This window comes from Arctopsyche grandis, chromosome 10 (assembly GCF_051622035.1).
Source record: "Arctopsyche grandis isolate Sample6627 chromosome 10, ASM5162203v2, whole genome shotgun sequence".
In the NCBI taxonomy this organism is placed as follows: Eukaryota; Metazoa; Arthropoda; class Insecta; order Trichoptera; family Hydropsychidae; genus Arctopsyche; species Arctopsyche grandis.
This window is the reverse complement of record NC_135364.1, coordinates 25,393,625-25,410,000: the sequence shown is the minus strand read 5'-3', so window position 1 is coordinate 25,410,000 and position 16,376 is coordinate 25,393,625. Positions and strand designations below refer to the sequence as shown.

General features: G+C 35.2%; 1 protein-coding gene across 6 annotated transcripts in view; it reads right to left on the bottom strand.

The window, feature by feature from the left end:
* Positions 1-16,376, bottom strand: part of bru3 (CUGBP Elav-like family member bruno 3) — a 725,332-nt gene that overhangs the window by 801 nt on the left and 708,155 nt on the right. For 3 of the 6 annotated variants that reach the window (XM_077439688.1, XM_077439685.1, XM_077439687.1), the window contains 7 exons: positions 11,464-11,607; positions 9,776-9,950; positions 6,156-6,320; positions 5,782-5,892; positions 3,486-3,563; positions 753-929; positions 457-645 (listed from right to left, as the gene is read on the bottom strand). In XM_077439688.1, coding sequence (XP_077295814.1) covers positions 518-645; positions 753-929; positions 3,486-3,563; positions 5,782-5,892; positions 6,156-6,320; positions 9,776-9,950; positions 11,464-11,607 — 978 coding nt within the window. In that variant the 3' untranslated portion in view covers positions 457-517. Of the gene's footprint in view, positions 1-456; positions 646-752; positions 930-3,485; positions 3,567-5,781; positions 5,893-6,155; positions 6,321-9,775; positions 9,951-11,463; positions 11,608-16,376 lie in introns of all 6 variants that reach the window. The other 3 variants (XM_077439684.1, XM_077439686.1, XM_077439689.1) reach the window with 2 other exon arrangements.

Here is a 16,376-nt window from a genome sequence, read left to right as displayed (position 1 = left end):
TAAAACAAAATTTTAACAGTAAACACGCTGACAGTGAAAATTCACGCGCATGCGCAGAAGGCTTTGCGCCTGTCGCAGATATAGTACCTGCAAATAGCCAATAATTTGCAGATATAGTACCTGCAAATAGCCACAACCTAAATAATGAGTGATTAGAAATGAGTCATCACCATACATAATTTTATTTATTTAAGAATACTTGGGAAAGACGGCATAGCCGATGTACCCAGAAATCTTAAGAATTCACTTTAAATTTATTTATCTATTGAACTCTGTATTTCTATTTAAACAAATTTTAAATCTTTAGTTTTATTGAGAAGTCTTATATGTATATCTATAGTTGATTGAAAAATATGAGTAAAATAGTTGATATTCATTCCAATAGGACCCTGTAATGTTGGTGAAAGAATAAGCTACTCATGTTATAAGTATGAAATGTGATATATACATATATACCTTTTGAGTTTGGCTTAAGAAATGGCCTGAAGCCAATGATTGGTATTAAGTTCGGGCTGGGTTAGTAAGGCCTGTTGGCATCCTTGGGCCGCTTCAATTGTACCTTCAGACGTTTCATACCAATTTGGAATCCGTTCATCGCTTGAATTGCTGCTTGAGCAGACGTTGGATTGTCGAATGACACAAATCCTGAAAAATTAGTAACAATACATTGAAAATTTTCCACCACACTCAATTACTCCGAAGTATAATATATCGAATGTAAATTTTTGGTTCATCCATCATATTGTACATACCAAAGCATTTGCTTTGATTTGTGGCTCTGTCAATAAAAACTTTGCTGCTTATAACGTTGCCGAATGGCAAGAACATCTGCATCAGTTCAGCGTCTCCAAACTCCTGCGGCAAGTGGTATATGAAAAGGTTGCAGCCCTCGGGCCCAGAGATCGAGCATCCTGGGAACATAAGAAAATCTTTAAAGAACTCAAAAAATCTGTCTATAATACAAACATGAAGGTCTTAAAAATAAACAATGGACATTGGAGTTAAGTCCGTTGTATATGCGCATAGCATTATCATAAACTATAGATAAACATCAACTAGATATGCACATTTTACACATATCTAAACATTTGTTACTTTTAATACGGGTATGAAAATTTTAGACAAATATGAAACGTTGCCATATGGACAAACGTTGCTAAAGTAAAATAAAATAAAATGTTGTTAGGTATAAATGTAAATTATTTATTTAGCCAGCAGTACGGCTTAGTGGTCGGGTTTATGTTTAGCACCGAGAGGTTACCTAATCTTTAATACTGCTGGTCAGACTTTGTGATATTTGTGACTCCAAGTCGATCGTTTCTTATCAGAGTTTGCCAATTTATCTGATTTCATTGTTAAAACGGTTCCTCCATCAAATTGGCAAAAGCCATCCTACCCGCTATGTCACAAATATCTGAATTTTATTTATGTACAATATGTGAAAAATTATGTACAAGTCTAAATCCATATATGTCTCTATGGATTAATTAATTAATTAATTAATTGTTAACTTCGTTTTCATCAGCCTCTAGAAATACAGCGATTTATGTAATAAAAATGCTGCAATGTTTGTAATTAATTGTCTAGGATTATTATCTGTTAGGCCTTCCTGGTATATATCTATCTAGCCAGCAATTTAGCTTAATGGTAGCGTATATATTTAGCACCACTGCGATCGATGGTTCGACTCGTCAAAATGATGATTAGATTTGGGGGTTTTGTGACTTCAAATCAATATCAGAGTTTGCCAATTTTATCAGATCATTGTTGAAACGGTTCCTGAAAATTGGTAATAGATCATTTCCTGTTGTCACAAAAATCTGTGTGTATAATTTGTAGAAATTATGCACAGAAATCTGAAATCTATAGATGTCTCTATAATTTCGTGTTTATTATGTGTATAAATACAAAATCTAAAAATAATCCATAGATGTATATGTGATTATTATTTCAGTACTTGATTAATTAATTATTGTATTCTATGTTTATTGAACGTACTGTATACGTTGTCTGACCGTTCTCATACACTCGTCGCACTGGAGCGATCTGTAATGACGAGTGTACATTAATTGTAATAAAAATAAAATAAAATAAAATAAATAAATGTAAAATAAAAATAAAATCTGTGAGAAATAGTAGAGTATTAATTAAAGTAGTCACACAAGCTTGTATAGATATGTGCAAATCAAAGAATATTGTTGGTGATATCATTTGAGCATAAGATAGACATTTATACATGTTATAACATCGAAACATTAACATCAACGTTAACATCGAAACATTAACATAACAGAAGTGCACACACATTGACACAACACATAACTACATGTCAACACAAAAACATTTAAATGAATGTCATTTCATTGGTTAATCTTAAATTTGTCTGTTAAGTGTATTCACACAATCTTTGCAGTATAAGTAGAAGCGGTCAACTGAAAATAATCTTTTATAATTAATTATGTGTAAGTTCAATGCAATATTTTTTTGTATCGAATGCAGATGCATTTTTTTTCGAGCTTAAAGTCTTGGTTTTTTGTTAATTTTTGATATGATAAAATATAGTGCATTGAAGAGTGTTATATTAGTAAAGTTATACAGGAAAGTGCGGTTTAATTTAGCGAATGTAGAAGAAAACGGTCGTTCTTTTGAAAATGTACACCAAAAAGGATATTTAAATATTATGGATAGAGCACAAAGGTGACATCTCCATAATAGTAAATTTATTAAGGAAGTTTTGGAGTTTGAAACTTTTTATAAAAGTGGTAATTGTTCGTTAATTAATGATCTTTTTAAATGTTGGTTCATTGCTATTATATTTACATTATTTTAGCCGAAATTAGTGGTCTAGAGACTTCTTAAATTTGACACCAACTGATTTTTATTTAAAAATAATACAATGAAATGATTAGTCATAGTGAAAAAATTAAATTATACGGTATATTTTTATTAGCTTTATCTGACCAATTTTGAGAAGAAACTTCTGAATGCAGACTTTTATATTTATTTTGAGAGTATAATTATGAAAATTTTAAACTAAAGATCATACAATGATGAAAAATAGAATAGAAAATTTGTCCAAACCCTACAAAGTCATTGAATTTAAATATAATATTTGTAAAACATAGCCAAGTCGTTGATTTATATCACTATTATACTCGACGAGGACCCGATATGTTACTACATAGTATGCTCCGAGCAATATGTTATTATAAGCTATTTATATAAATTTTTCCATTGATATTTTTCTATGCAAGTTTAGCCACAATGATTCGTATCAAAGTATTGAATTCATTATTAAAATTTGTTTAGATTTTAGCATCTCTTTGTAGTATTTGAAAAGAAGTGTCGGCGACAGGCCTGGCTGGCTTGTTAAGTCTCGCCATATGACGAGACGGGCAAGGGTTGGTGATTGTGGATGACAGGGTGTGTTGTTTGGTCTGTTTTGAGAATGAGGGTGTGATCTGAGGGCATAGGCCTCGACTTACCTTCTCTTTGGGGCGCTGCGATAGTGGTTATGGGCGGCGGTATCGGCTGCGGGAACTGTCCGTAAACAGCGGGGTAGGCTGCTGAACATCATTACAATCATAACACCATGTATATTGTCAATTCAGCGTGCATACCACATGTAGAATACACATACATATACACAAATAGCATCAATATATATATATATATATATGTATATATAAATAAGATGTATCATATTTACCAGTTTCGAAAAAAATATGTCAACGGCATGGTTGATTCATGATGTTAGAGTCAGAAACTGATTAGTAAACTACCCATGCCATGCGTGGATGACCCCTTTTGGATCCATTTAGTATTGGTAAAAAAAATCCAAAGAATAGGGTCGTCCATGCATATTGGAAGGGTGTTTCAATTTAAAATTCGTTTCGAAATAGGTACATAAGTGTTTATAGAGATTTTTTTGGCTGTAAAATCAGAGCTAGGAATAGACCAGAGCAAATCTATAGGAATCTACTATCTATCTCTCTGTCTGGTTTTAAATGAAACATAATTGTGTAATAAAGACAAAGGCCTTTGTAAATGGAATGACCTATACTCTAATAGTTTTTCTGGAAATTTCTATATTTAGCAAAAATACAAATAGCAATGATTTAAATATGTTGAATTATCTATTTGAAACCCTGCTACAAACTATATATGTAGACTATAATTTGACTGATGTATGAGTTTTTTTATTCAAATTTAAATATACGTTCGTAAGGTTTTTCATGCTATTTCTTAATATAATTATTTTAAACTAGTCAATTTACCCGGCTTCGCTCGGTATTTGTAATATAAACCGCTTAAACATGGCTAATCTAATAGTAAACATTCTGAAACTACAATAAAAAGGAATCGGGATTCGGAACGGAAAAGGAACCCGGATCCAGAAATGAAAAAAGAATCCGGAACCGGAACTGAACAAGAAATCCGGAATCGGAATTTAAATCATATCCGGAAATCGGAACTGAAATCGGAATTGGAAATGAAATCGGAATTGAAATGGGAATTGGAAATCGGAATATAAATCAAAATCGGAGTCGAAATCTGAATCGAAAACGGAATCGATATCGTTGATTTTTTCGATAACGTCACTGATTCTACGAATCAAAACCTACATACATACAAAGTCTGTTTCGAAATTATATATTAGATTTACAATATATCTGTAAATGACTATCTAAATTATTTCAAATGAAAATTATGATTGCTATTCCTGAATTAGGTCACTGTTTCGTGTTGTTTTTTATGGTATTTATTTTATATATGCATGTACATACATTCGACATGCAAAGGTGACATTTATAATATAATATAAAAATGTTCGTCTTGTATAGAATATATAATCGTTTGTATTCATATTGTATATTAAAAAAAAAATGGTAAAAACAAATTATAATAAAATAAATATATAAATAATATCATGCAACATTTAGCATTTAGGCTAGATAACGTATACACGTCGATGCGATGATACATTTTCGCAATAAAATCATATGAAATAATAATACGGTGTGATATATAGGTATGTTTCCTGAATTAAAAAAAGAAACATCGCGCAAATCTTCAGCCAGTGAGGGCTGTGATATGCCAAAAGAAAGAAAAAAATTAAATATTTATACGTTTCTATTTTATTGGTGTCCCTTGTAACGTACTTTGCTTGTCGCATAATACAGCATAATACAACCATATAAACTGAATTTACGACATTGAAACGTAAATACGAGTGCAAAACACTTATATATATTTATTTGTGTTCAACATTTATGACGATCCACAAGACGATAATAAAAATCACAAAAAAAAAATCATAAAATTTAATGTCAAATAAAAAAGGGAAAAACATGTTTTTCCAAACTGAAAGCAACTCAGCCACCTTCCCATTACAAGTAAAAGGGTTTCCTTTGTTTTTTTCCACCCCCCATACAGGTATTATATAAATGATGCAACAAAGCTTCAGTTTCGTCGACGGTAGGTGGCGCGCCCGTCGTTCAAAACTTTAACCACTTCATCGCCATAAGCGCACCGGTGCGCGCTCCTTCGCATTTAAGGCTCGAAATTAATTTTACAGCGACATCTAAAAATATCCTGTGATACTAATCGAAAAAAGTAAATATTTTTCGTTAGTTTGTGATATATTCAAGAGGTAATGCGTGGCGATTAAGTGGTTAATCCGCCGCCATCTTTGATAGTGCTTGCGAGTGGACAGTGGCTGAAGTGCTTCGTTTGTCACTTAATAAGATAGGGGTGGATCTTATATACGACGGGACTCACCGACGCCGGGGTAAGGCTGCATGCCGGGGAAAGCTGCGTGCTGAAGGGCTGCCTCCCCATTTGGCAAACCTTGCGCCGTCACTGGCACCGCCGATATCAGTTCGGGGTGATCTGGAAATATCGGCAAACAACATCAGCACTGTTCGCACAGAGTGAGGTAGAAACAATCATACGATCAGTTTGAAAATTAACACTTCAAAATGAAGTACTTTGTCGCAAAGTCATTTTTTGTTTTATTTAACTAGTGAATTTATCTTTTTATTTATCAAAGTGTTCATTTTCAAGATGATTGTTTCCGCCCAATTCTGGATGACAGTGCATTTGGTTGGATTGCTTTTGCCTATATTTATTTGGTTCAAGTTTGTCGTGCTTACGTCCGTTGAAGTTCTGGTGGATTCCGTTGGTATAAACGGACTCCTGAGGGGGTGGCTGCCCATTGGGTGTCTGCGCCGCCATGTTGAATGTGGGCATCGTCGGTGATGGCAATGAGGGCAAAGCACCGTTTAAGGGCTGCGCCCCTCCTGTGCCTATCGCCAAACCTATTTATACAAACGCACGAATGAATTGGCGCACCAACAAGTATAGCGGGCTTGTCATTGGACATGTCAAGTTGATAGTTGTAAGACACCTGCCAAAGTTATGGGCATGCGTTGAATCTTTCTCTTTCTCGCTCACTCACACATAAAGTGACGGGCGTGAGTGAGACACAAGAGCACGCTCGCGCACGCATTTGTGACCTGCTGGTACACTGGTGGTCCTTACGGCATAAACTCTGATGTTATAACTAGTCACCGGAGCCTGAGGGGGCCGTGTATTGTTCAAAGGTTGTAAATGCATTGTTAAAGGTTTGCCGAACAATGGATAGCACTGTGACTATCCTACCTCTAGTTATAACCAAAGCCCGAACTCCGAGGGGGCCGTTTATTGTTCAAATGTTGTAAATGCATTGTTAAAGGTTTGCCGAACCTTTTTTACAAAAGATTTACAACAACGTGACTATCCTACCTCTAGTTATAACTAGAGGTAGGATAGTCACAGTGCTATACATTGTTCCATTGTTGTAAATCCATTGTAAAAAAGGTTCGGCAAACCTTTAACAATGCATTTACAACCTTTGAACAATACGCGGCACCTTCTGGGTCCGGTGACTAGTTATAACTAAAGCCCGGACCCTGAGGCGGCCGTTTATTGTTCAAATGTTGTAAATGCATTGTTAAAGGTTTGTCGAACCTTTTTTACAAAGCATTTACAACAATTGAACAATAAACGGCACGCTTCCGTTCCTACCTCTAGTTATAACATAAAAGTTGATGAAGACTCGAAAAATTAACTCGTATCAAATAAATAAGATTAGGAGTGGGGGTAGACGGTTTCGTCGGCTCCTCGCATGAATATCACGCATACTTACTATCCCCTATTCCCAATCTTAATGCTTTGGTACGAGTTCATTTTTCGAGTCTTCATCAACTCATAGTTTGTGCCGTAAGGAAGACCCGGTACGTACACAATTAAAGCTGCGTGATTGAGATAGAGAGAATTTCACTGCATTCCAGTGATTGTGTATCGTTTAAAATCTACACTGTAGATGCTCACTTTAAATAAAGTGGGTACATTCAATTCGATATATTAGCGTCAACTTTCTTAAATCTACATTATCACTTGCAGTATTAAGGTCCATTTCCGCAAAGCATAGCTGCGACCAGATCTATCTAAACCTTCCAATGGGGCATATTACACTATCAATATTATCACACGATCCGTATTGACAGTGTAATAGGTTAGTATTGTGATAATCAGTAGTGTATCTGGGCTGTTGTGAAATTCGCGATACTAGAATCACGATCCGTATTGATAATGTAATACCTCCCAATGTTCCGGGGTATTTTTTTCAGTGTGGCCATTTTTTAATTATATATGTACAAGGGCGTCATTTGGTTGTACTTTATAAATATGCGTTTATACCCAAGTCTCCAAATAGATTTTTTAAAATTATTTTACTATATTTTTTTTTGATAAAAATATATAAATAAAAAAATGATTAAAAGAAATAGTTAAAAATTATATAAACTAATTTTTTAAATATAATACACCCCCCCCCTAGAAAGTAATTTCTTACTGGTCAAAAATTTTGCCCCCCCCCTGGGAAAAGCTGAAATGACGCCTCTGTATATGTACATTCGGAATATTATTGCATGGAGGTAAAGAAGGGTTTCTAGATTGGAGGAAAATACATATGTTATAGTTTATTATTCACATCTCGGACAGCTAACTTGGAATGATCATACGGAGCAATCCGCCAGCCTTTTATACTCAACGTAGTGAAAGCTATTATTGGTCGATCAGTCGCGAGACCTCATTGGCTGTTGAGCACCGCTCGCTCATAGGCTTTCAAGTCTCGATCGCTGATTGGACGATGGGTACTGGTCACCCATTGGTCGATGAGCACTGACCATCGAAGATTTGTGGCGCGAATGCAATCAATCACGGCTGCACTCCATGGAAATGGATCATTACTGCCAGTTTTCTACATCAAACTGGTACATAATATCTAGAGCTCGGAATCTGAAGGGGCTGTTTATTGTTCAAAGATTGTAAATGCATTGTTAAAGGTTTGCCGAACCTTTTTCACAAAGGATTTACAACAATGGAACAATAGGCGGCACGTTTCCGGCCCCTTCAGATTCCGACCTCTAATAATATCTCTTAAAGACCCCCCCCCATCACGTTTTTCAGCAAGCCCCACTGGCTTTTCATATTTGAGACTCTCAAACTATAGAAGTTTCAACCCAGAATCAATCATCTTGGAAGATATATCGACAATTTGACGGAGAAGATTAAAAATTTACTACGGAACGCATAATACATGTGTTTAATACACAAATTTCAATAATGATAGTATGTAGTCGTGCATGGAGATAAAGCGCGTCTGCGAACGCGGTCACGTAAACGCGACTCGTAAAACGAGGGTGACTATGTGCACGTTAACGTCTCGCGGCACTTAAACGGTCAATAAAAATTTTACGACCTCTAATAATTGCAACGCGTCGCGTCGCGTCGGTCGATCGGTCGCAATGTTGTGTACACCTATGACACGGTTTGAGCTTGCAAGTAGACATACATACACACAAGTAGCACAGTCAACATGCATGTTGCCCAAGCCACAAACATGCAACGTGCGACTGCAACAATAAGTATTTGCCTACACATAGAAGTAACACGTCGGTGATTAGGCTAGTTAGGTTATATTAAGGTCTGGTTGCCGTTTCAAGTCATGATTTTTATGTTGTGTGGAATTTACATTATATTCTATGTAATCCTGTTTGGATTTCGTCAAGTAGCACTTGTTGCTTTGTTGGATTCGGTTGCTGAATAAGTTGCAATGTTGCTTTTTTTGTTTATAAGTCAATTGATGTACTGTGATAGATAGGTTGCGAATTGTGCTTTGTTACATTATATTAAAAAAAAAAACAAAATCCATTCTAATATGAAGTTTTTATATATTCTGATTTCAAAATGCAACATTTCTTATAAAAAGCAACATGAAGCTTTTTAATTTTAGGTTTAAAATGTAAATAGTAAACTATTGCAATATTTCCATACAACAGCAACAGTTGCCTCTGCATATACAAACCAGTGATACAAACATCTTCATGCAAGCAATATATAAAGTTGCGTCAGTGCATACAAATGTTTATCCACACAACATTTATTGCTACGGTATATACGAAGCTGTGACACATTGTGACATTGCGTGTGTTTCTTCTATGTTTACTATGAGCACACTCTACCAATGTGTGGTTTTGTTTTTATGTTTTTGGATGTTGTCGATTGAAATAAGTTGAAACCCACACAGCTGGGTAGAGTGCACTCATTAGGCTGGCGCAGCGAAGTTGCGGCAACACAGTGAAGTTGCGGCAACACAGTGACAGTGGCAAACACATTTAACAGACATATATAATACAGAATGTTCACAGTTAGGAATGAATAACGTTACCTGAGGTGGGTGGCACAACCGAGTTGGGCATGCCATTGAGGGCGTGTGGCAGTTGTGATGCAAGTGCTGCCATTGGGTTGATGAAAGATCCCTGAGCGGTGGCGGCCGCCATTAGCGCGGCTTGTTGTTGCAACCACGCTTCATCGCACATCTCGCCGTTGAACTTAGGCGCCATCTGATAGTGTCAAAAAGAAAACGAACTGTTGCAGAAGCCAGCTGATTCACTGCTCACAAGTGGGCCGCCGCATAAGCGATACACATTCATATATATAGCAGAGCATCGCAACTTGGTGGCCGCGGCCATTTTAGTACCGTACGCACCACTTTGATCTAACGCGTGCGAGCGAGATCGCGTGTGAGGGAGAAAACCGATGTTAGTTAACGTTTTGCCACCTATGTATGTAGGGACTAGCTAGTGACTGATATATAGAAGTGGCAACTTGAGTCTCCAAGGGCAACAAGTCAAAAGTTGCAGCAACTTTTTATAGTAAATGTGTTCAATTATTTATTTTTGATTCTTATATTTAATAGAATTTAAATATTGTTAAATGAAAGTGAGTTATTTTCTACATGTGTGATTAATAATAATTTGAATTATTTTAATATTTCGCAGAAAAATCTTATATAAAAGTGTGAAAGGTATTTTTTATGCTTTTATAATGTGTTAGGTTGAGTATTTTTAAAAAAATTTCAATGTGATTATAATTTAAATGAATTCATTATATTTATGCTTCGACTGAGTTGAATAAATTATGCATTTTTTGTAATTTGAATTTATTTCGAACGATTTTTATCTACGCGCCATATTGAATATAGGTGTATATGATTTGAATTAATCAAGGATTTTCATAGGTTAATATATAGTTTATAATTGCATTACGGATTTAAAACGATACAGTTTTATAGCGGGTGTTTTCATTTTACAGATTTAAGCTAGGTATATTTTCAAAAGCCAGAATTTACACCCGTTTCAGGGCCGCATCCTAATTCGGAATTTACGATCTGAATGCTGATTAATTACGCGCGCACTGGAGATTAATGAAGTTCAAAGTTGTGCAATTACAATTTCGGCCAGATAACAAATATCGCGAGCTGGCAACATTGACAACGCGAAGAAAAGGGGGGGGGGGGGGAGGGGTTGAAAAGATGAGTCGTCGTTCAAAGTGCGAGGGAGGAAATTCGAATTATTTACCAAAATTCGAATTATTTGCAGCGTCCGCGAAATTATCTTTTGCGTGGACTGGTGGGAAGCGCGAGCTTAAAATTCACTAGCTTTTACTGGTCGGAATTATTTAATTAAATTTACACAGTTATGATTTATACTTTCGGGGGCGCCCCGATCGTAACTTAGTTTGCAGGGGAGAAAATTTCAATTCAGAATCCAATGAGAAACTTCAGATCGAATATGAAGTTTTCGGTGAGCGCGGGGAGAGAACGGGCAGCCTCTGATAATTGTCAGCACAATATTCACCCCTCACCACCGCTGAAGGGAATTATTTCAGCAAAAATCCATTAAGTCTGCCTCCGTTCGAATTGAAAAATGAACATTTAAAAACTTTTTTTCAATTTGGGAGAAAAAAATCGGGAAAAAAAGCTTTTATGTACTTTTATGGAAAATATACCCAGTTTAAATCTTATATAGTGTATACGATAATGTAGTACATTGTTCGACATACGTTTAACATTACCTGCGCATAAGCTCCATAAGCTCCGAATTGATTAAAGACGAACGGGTTTAAAAGGCTCATGTTGCCGGCCATCTGCTGCATACGTCTTAGTTGTCTTTCCTTTTCATTGTCAGCAAATTTTACTACTAAGCTGGAAGATGCACCCTGAAACAAAAAGGCAGCGATCTCATCAGTAAAGCAATTCAACTAAAAGTACAGGATTGTTACATAGAAAAGTGCATAACGTAATCCCTATTATTTTACAAGCTCCACTCTACATATGTATTAGTTCAGTGACATTCCTAACAGTAAAAATACTGCGATCTGATTTTGAACCACTGTCACTGTTCAGATTTCTTTGGTATCTTACCGACATACGGGGGGTTAGCTAGCATTGAAGTAAGCTAATGTCTCAAAGTAGATGAGTTTAATCATTAACGAACTCATTAAAATTTACATCGGAGAGATGACAGCTAGCCACCCAAACTCGGCTTTCTATCATCCCTTCACATTACATTTAAACAGTGCTAAAAGTTACTTGAAGTGCTTGAATGGTACCCGAGAGAATGCAAAAGGGTAAAAGGAAGACCGCAGTGTGTCTTCCGTCGGGATGGATGAGTGTGGCGCAAAACAGAGATGAGTGGAAGCGTGTTGGAGAGGCCTTCATCTAGCAGTGGATGGTGAATGGCTGTAGATGATGATGAAAAGTTACTTCTTTCACTCTCATTCACTCTCATTTCATTTAATCTTAATATAACAAGCTTTTATACTTTCTTATATATATATACGTTATTTATTCGCTAATAAATTAAACTAGTGTTGTATCCGATGACATATCATTGCATGGGTGTTGGCATATTAAGTTATTAAATAAAATAAATGTGTCGTCGGTTATGTGCTCGTCAATCCCCACACACCTTTTAAATATATCGAATTTAATATTCATATTTAATTGTTTAATATGAAAAAAATAGTAAAAATTACCCACCTACTTACCTACATATAAACAATATAAAAAACAATAGAAAAATTAATTAATTAAATAAATTTTCAATAGATGGCACTAAATTCTATGCCAAGTGTTTTTTCTTTTGTTATTGTATTCGTATATACTTTTTGGCAGTGATTTAGCTGTGACGTACATATGTATGTCGAGTCGAAACGACTATTATAGTACAGCGTCTGATAGGAAACGATCTACTTGGAGTCATAAATATCCAAGCCTGTCCAGCAGCAATGAAGATTATACTCGGAGTAAATTATTTTCAATTAAGGTAAGCTCATAGGATCGAACCCGGCTAAATTTCGGTGCTTAATATCAACGCAACCGTCGAGTCACGCTGCTGGATTATTTATATTCTAAATTTGGTCTAAATTCTTCAAATTGACAGTTCAATACAACTATGCATCATTAAATTAAATTAACACACAGATTACCTAAACACAATCTGCTTTAGGTCATCGACTTTAGAGAGTCTTTAATTAATATTATGTATTAGACGTATTATGAGCATTTATAAGAATTGTAAATAGGTTTTTGAGCTCTTTTTCTTATTATGCTGTACATTAACATTAGAATAATATAATACTATGATTACTAACCAAATTAAATTAAATTGTAAAATAGAAAATGATCAGTAGATCAATAGCTATTAAAATATATATAAGAAGTATATTTAGTAATAATAAAAAGCATTTGAAAATAAAAATTAATTGAACAAAAGTAAGTACATATGTATGTATGTACATATTGAGAATTAAAATTGAGTACGTTTTATGTCAGATAAATGAATAAAGCAATTGCCATGCTTCAGCTCAGAGCCATAAACGTTCTTTATATGAAAGGCAAGTGTCTGTTTTATGATTAATGCAACGTTTGAAACGGTTTCTTGGCACGGTTCGAGATTTACAATGCGATTATTTTGACATTTATCTGTACGAGGCTAACCAGGCGGGCGTTGCAATAAAAAGTCCTAACCATAAGGAGGAGAGATCGTCGAGATTTCCCAACGTACTAATAGAGGTGATGTATAGACACTACTTAAAAACTATTTTGCAGGGGGGGGATAGGGGTGGTCGAGTCGTCTGCGATGGGGTTGCAATTCAATTACTCCACCTTGACCATACCTCCCTTATAAACAAGCTCTCAACCTTTGCTGGTGCAGCTCCGAAGCCCATTATTTCGCAGCCAATAATACGCTCGGCTAATCCAGCCTTAATCGACTGCATTGTAGGAATTCATCCATTACGGTCTGTAGCCGCTCGCTATCGAAGCGGTGCACAAATAAATTTTATCGCTACACTGCTGGGAACACTGACGAGAGAAAAGTGGAAGTAGTGGAATGTCAGTAGAGGGCAGCTCTACAAAAAGAATGGAAAAAAAACGATGCTGAGAAGAAAAAGTACACAGGAATGAAGTCCTGAAACAGAAGCGAGCTCTGTTCGGGTACGGTTTAGCAGGCCGTGTTGTACGGCTCGGGGCTATGTCAGTTGTGAAGAAAATGCTCTTTCCCTTTCATCCCTGTTATCCGGCTCGGATCGTACTTTATTGCTAGGGATAGAAAAGGCTGCCGTTTCCTCTTTTTTCTATGAAAATCTTTTGTTTGAATTTATCAAGAATTTTCGTGAGTGCGTCGTTTTTCGGACGCGATAGTGATTCTCAAATTGTTCGAAGCTTTCATCCATACAATATACACATGTATGTAATATGATTGGTCAAGTAAACATATATACATATGAGAGCCTATAGTACAAATATTATTATATAAGATATTGTGCGAAAGGCATTTAACGCTCCCTCACCGAAGTGGGGTATGCAAGTGACTCAATTTTTACGTTTTTCGTAATAACTATGTGGTTTTCAAAGCTATATATACACCCTATATTTCTTGTATTCCTAGAATGAACTACAAGAAATTTATTTTAATAGATTTTTTTGATTTAAAAAAGGGGTACATCGTAAAAAAATACATTCATACATTTCTAAGTTCCAAAGTATGATTTAAAGGCGGTAGCGATAAGACAGGTTTTTGTCTGTTCGCTTGCATATTCTTGTTGATCGATGAATCAATGCGAGATAAAGAGACTATATTTTCGTAAGCTATTGTTTTCGTCGCTTTTGGCGCGTGGCTATTGAGTCATGCAGTCGCCTGTTGGCCTTACCTATGTGCGTTTGCGTGTTGATGCTTGTCGTTATTTTTTAATACAAAAAAATTCAAAAAAACATGCTATAGGACTAAAACTTTTTTATGTTGATGTATAAAATAATTAATAATATATATATTGAACCCATTTGTATTGAAAAAAGCTGTGTTTTGATTAAAAAATATTGGGGTCTTACTCGACCCCGGTTCGGGACGTTAAGACGGTTTTGAAGGACGGTCCGCCCTTCAAAACGAGTGGGGGGTGGAAAGTCAAACAAAAAAGGCTACTGGCTATTTGAAATGGGTAAGCTGTCACCCCCTCCAAATTTTTTGGATTCTTAAACGTGTTTAAGAGCCAATTGAAAGCTCTATTGGTGGCCAAACCTCGCAAAATGGCAAAGTTTCAAAGCGATCCGAAGAGTGTAGGAAGTTAGTTAGACTAATTGACGAAGTGAAACTAAAAAATTGATAAACTAAAATTATTAATTGGTTACATTTTCAATGTACTTAAAAATACTATGAGCTTTCATATTAAATCTCCTTCCAAAGTCACTATTTTAAATTTCGAAAGGAGAACAACAATAGAAAATGAAAACCAAAATTTATACAATAATAGAATGATAATAAAAATTGCAAGAATCATCATTTTTAGAAAATTTTTGATGTCAATGTTTTATACATACATATGTACGTTGTAATGATGTTTGTTTTTGTTTTTAAAAATAAAAAAAGTCCTGTTGATTACCACCATTGTGCTTTAAGGACGAGATGAGGTAAAACTATTCCAAAGAGTCCTGCAAGTACTGTTTATATACATAGGTATATGTAAGTTTGCATATTTGTGAAATTCTTGCGTATTGTATTCAATTAAAAATTTTTTTCAGACTTGGTGTTTTCTGCAGAATCGTTTAGTACCACGTTTTTATTTTATAAAGTCGGAAGTACTCTTAGTTTATGTTATTTATGCAGTTTTGTCGCTTTAAGTATAGTAGAGGTAGAAGTCATTAGCTAGGCTTCCGGAAAAAGCGGGTATAATGCATTTCCTGTCTTGAAATTTTACGATTTGTCTAAAGAAAAACATTCCAAGTAAACGTTAAACTTTTAAGTCGTACTTAAAGGTTTTCAAATAAAATAACAGAGAGTCCCATTTATGTATACATATATACATATTTACATACTAGACTTATTTTTGCATTCCAAATAAGTTTATTGCTAAAGGTTATGGTATCATTTTTACCTTTGGGAATGTAAAAGATAACTAAGGTTTATGTATATGTAAATGTTTTAAATAATGTTACACATTTTCGAAGAAGACAAATTAGATCATAACGAAACATCGGATAGGGGCATCAATAATATCGAAAAGGTTTCACAAAAATGACCTCTACAAGAGCAAAACTGGGGTCCTAAAATAAAACCAGCAGCGTGGACTAATAGTTAGCATATATGCGTTCGAACATAGTAGTCACGGGTTCGAGTCTTACTGATTGCTGCTGACGTGCTTTGTGACTCCAGGTCGATCGTATCCTATCAGAGTATACCAATGTATCTTCAATTTTCATTGACATGGTTCCAAAAAATTTATCTTTATATTTTATTTTATTTATTTTAACCTTTATCGATTCCCTCGCAGACTTTCGAATTTCACCGATTTGTATAAATGCTGCAAATTTGTTCATATATGACTCAGTGGATTGATGTTTAATGTTTAATCGATGTTTGTATTTGTCTTGTATAATACTTTTGTACAATGTTTGACCATAGATGTCGTGTCTAATGTAAATATATGGT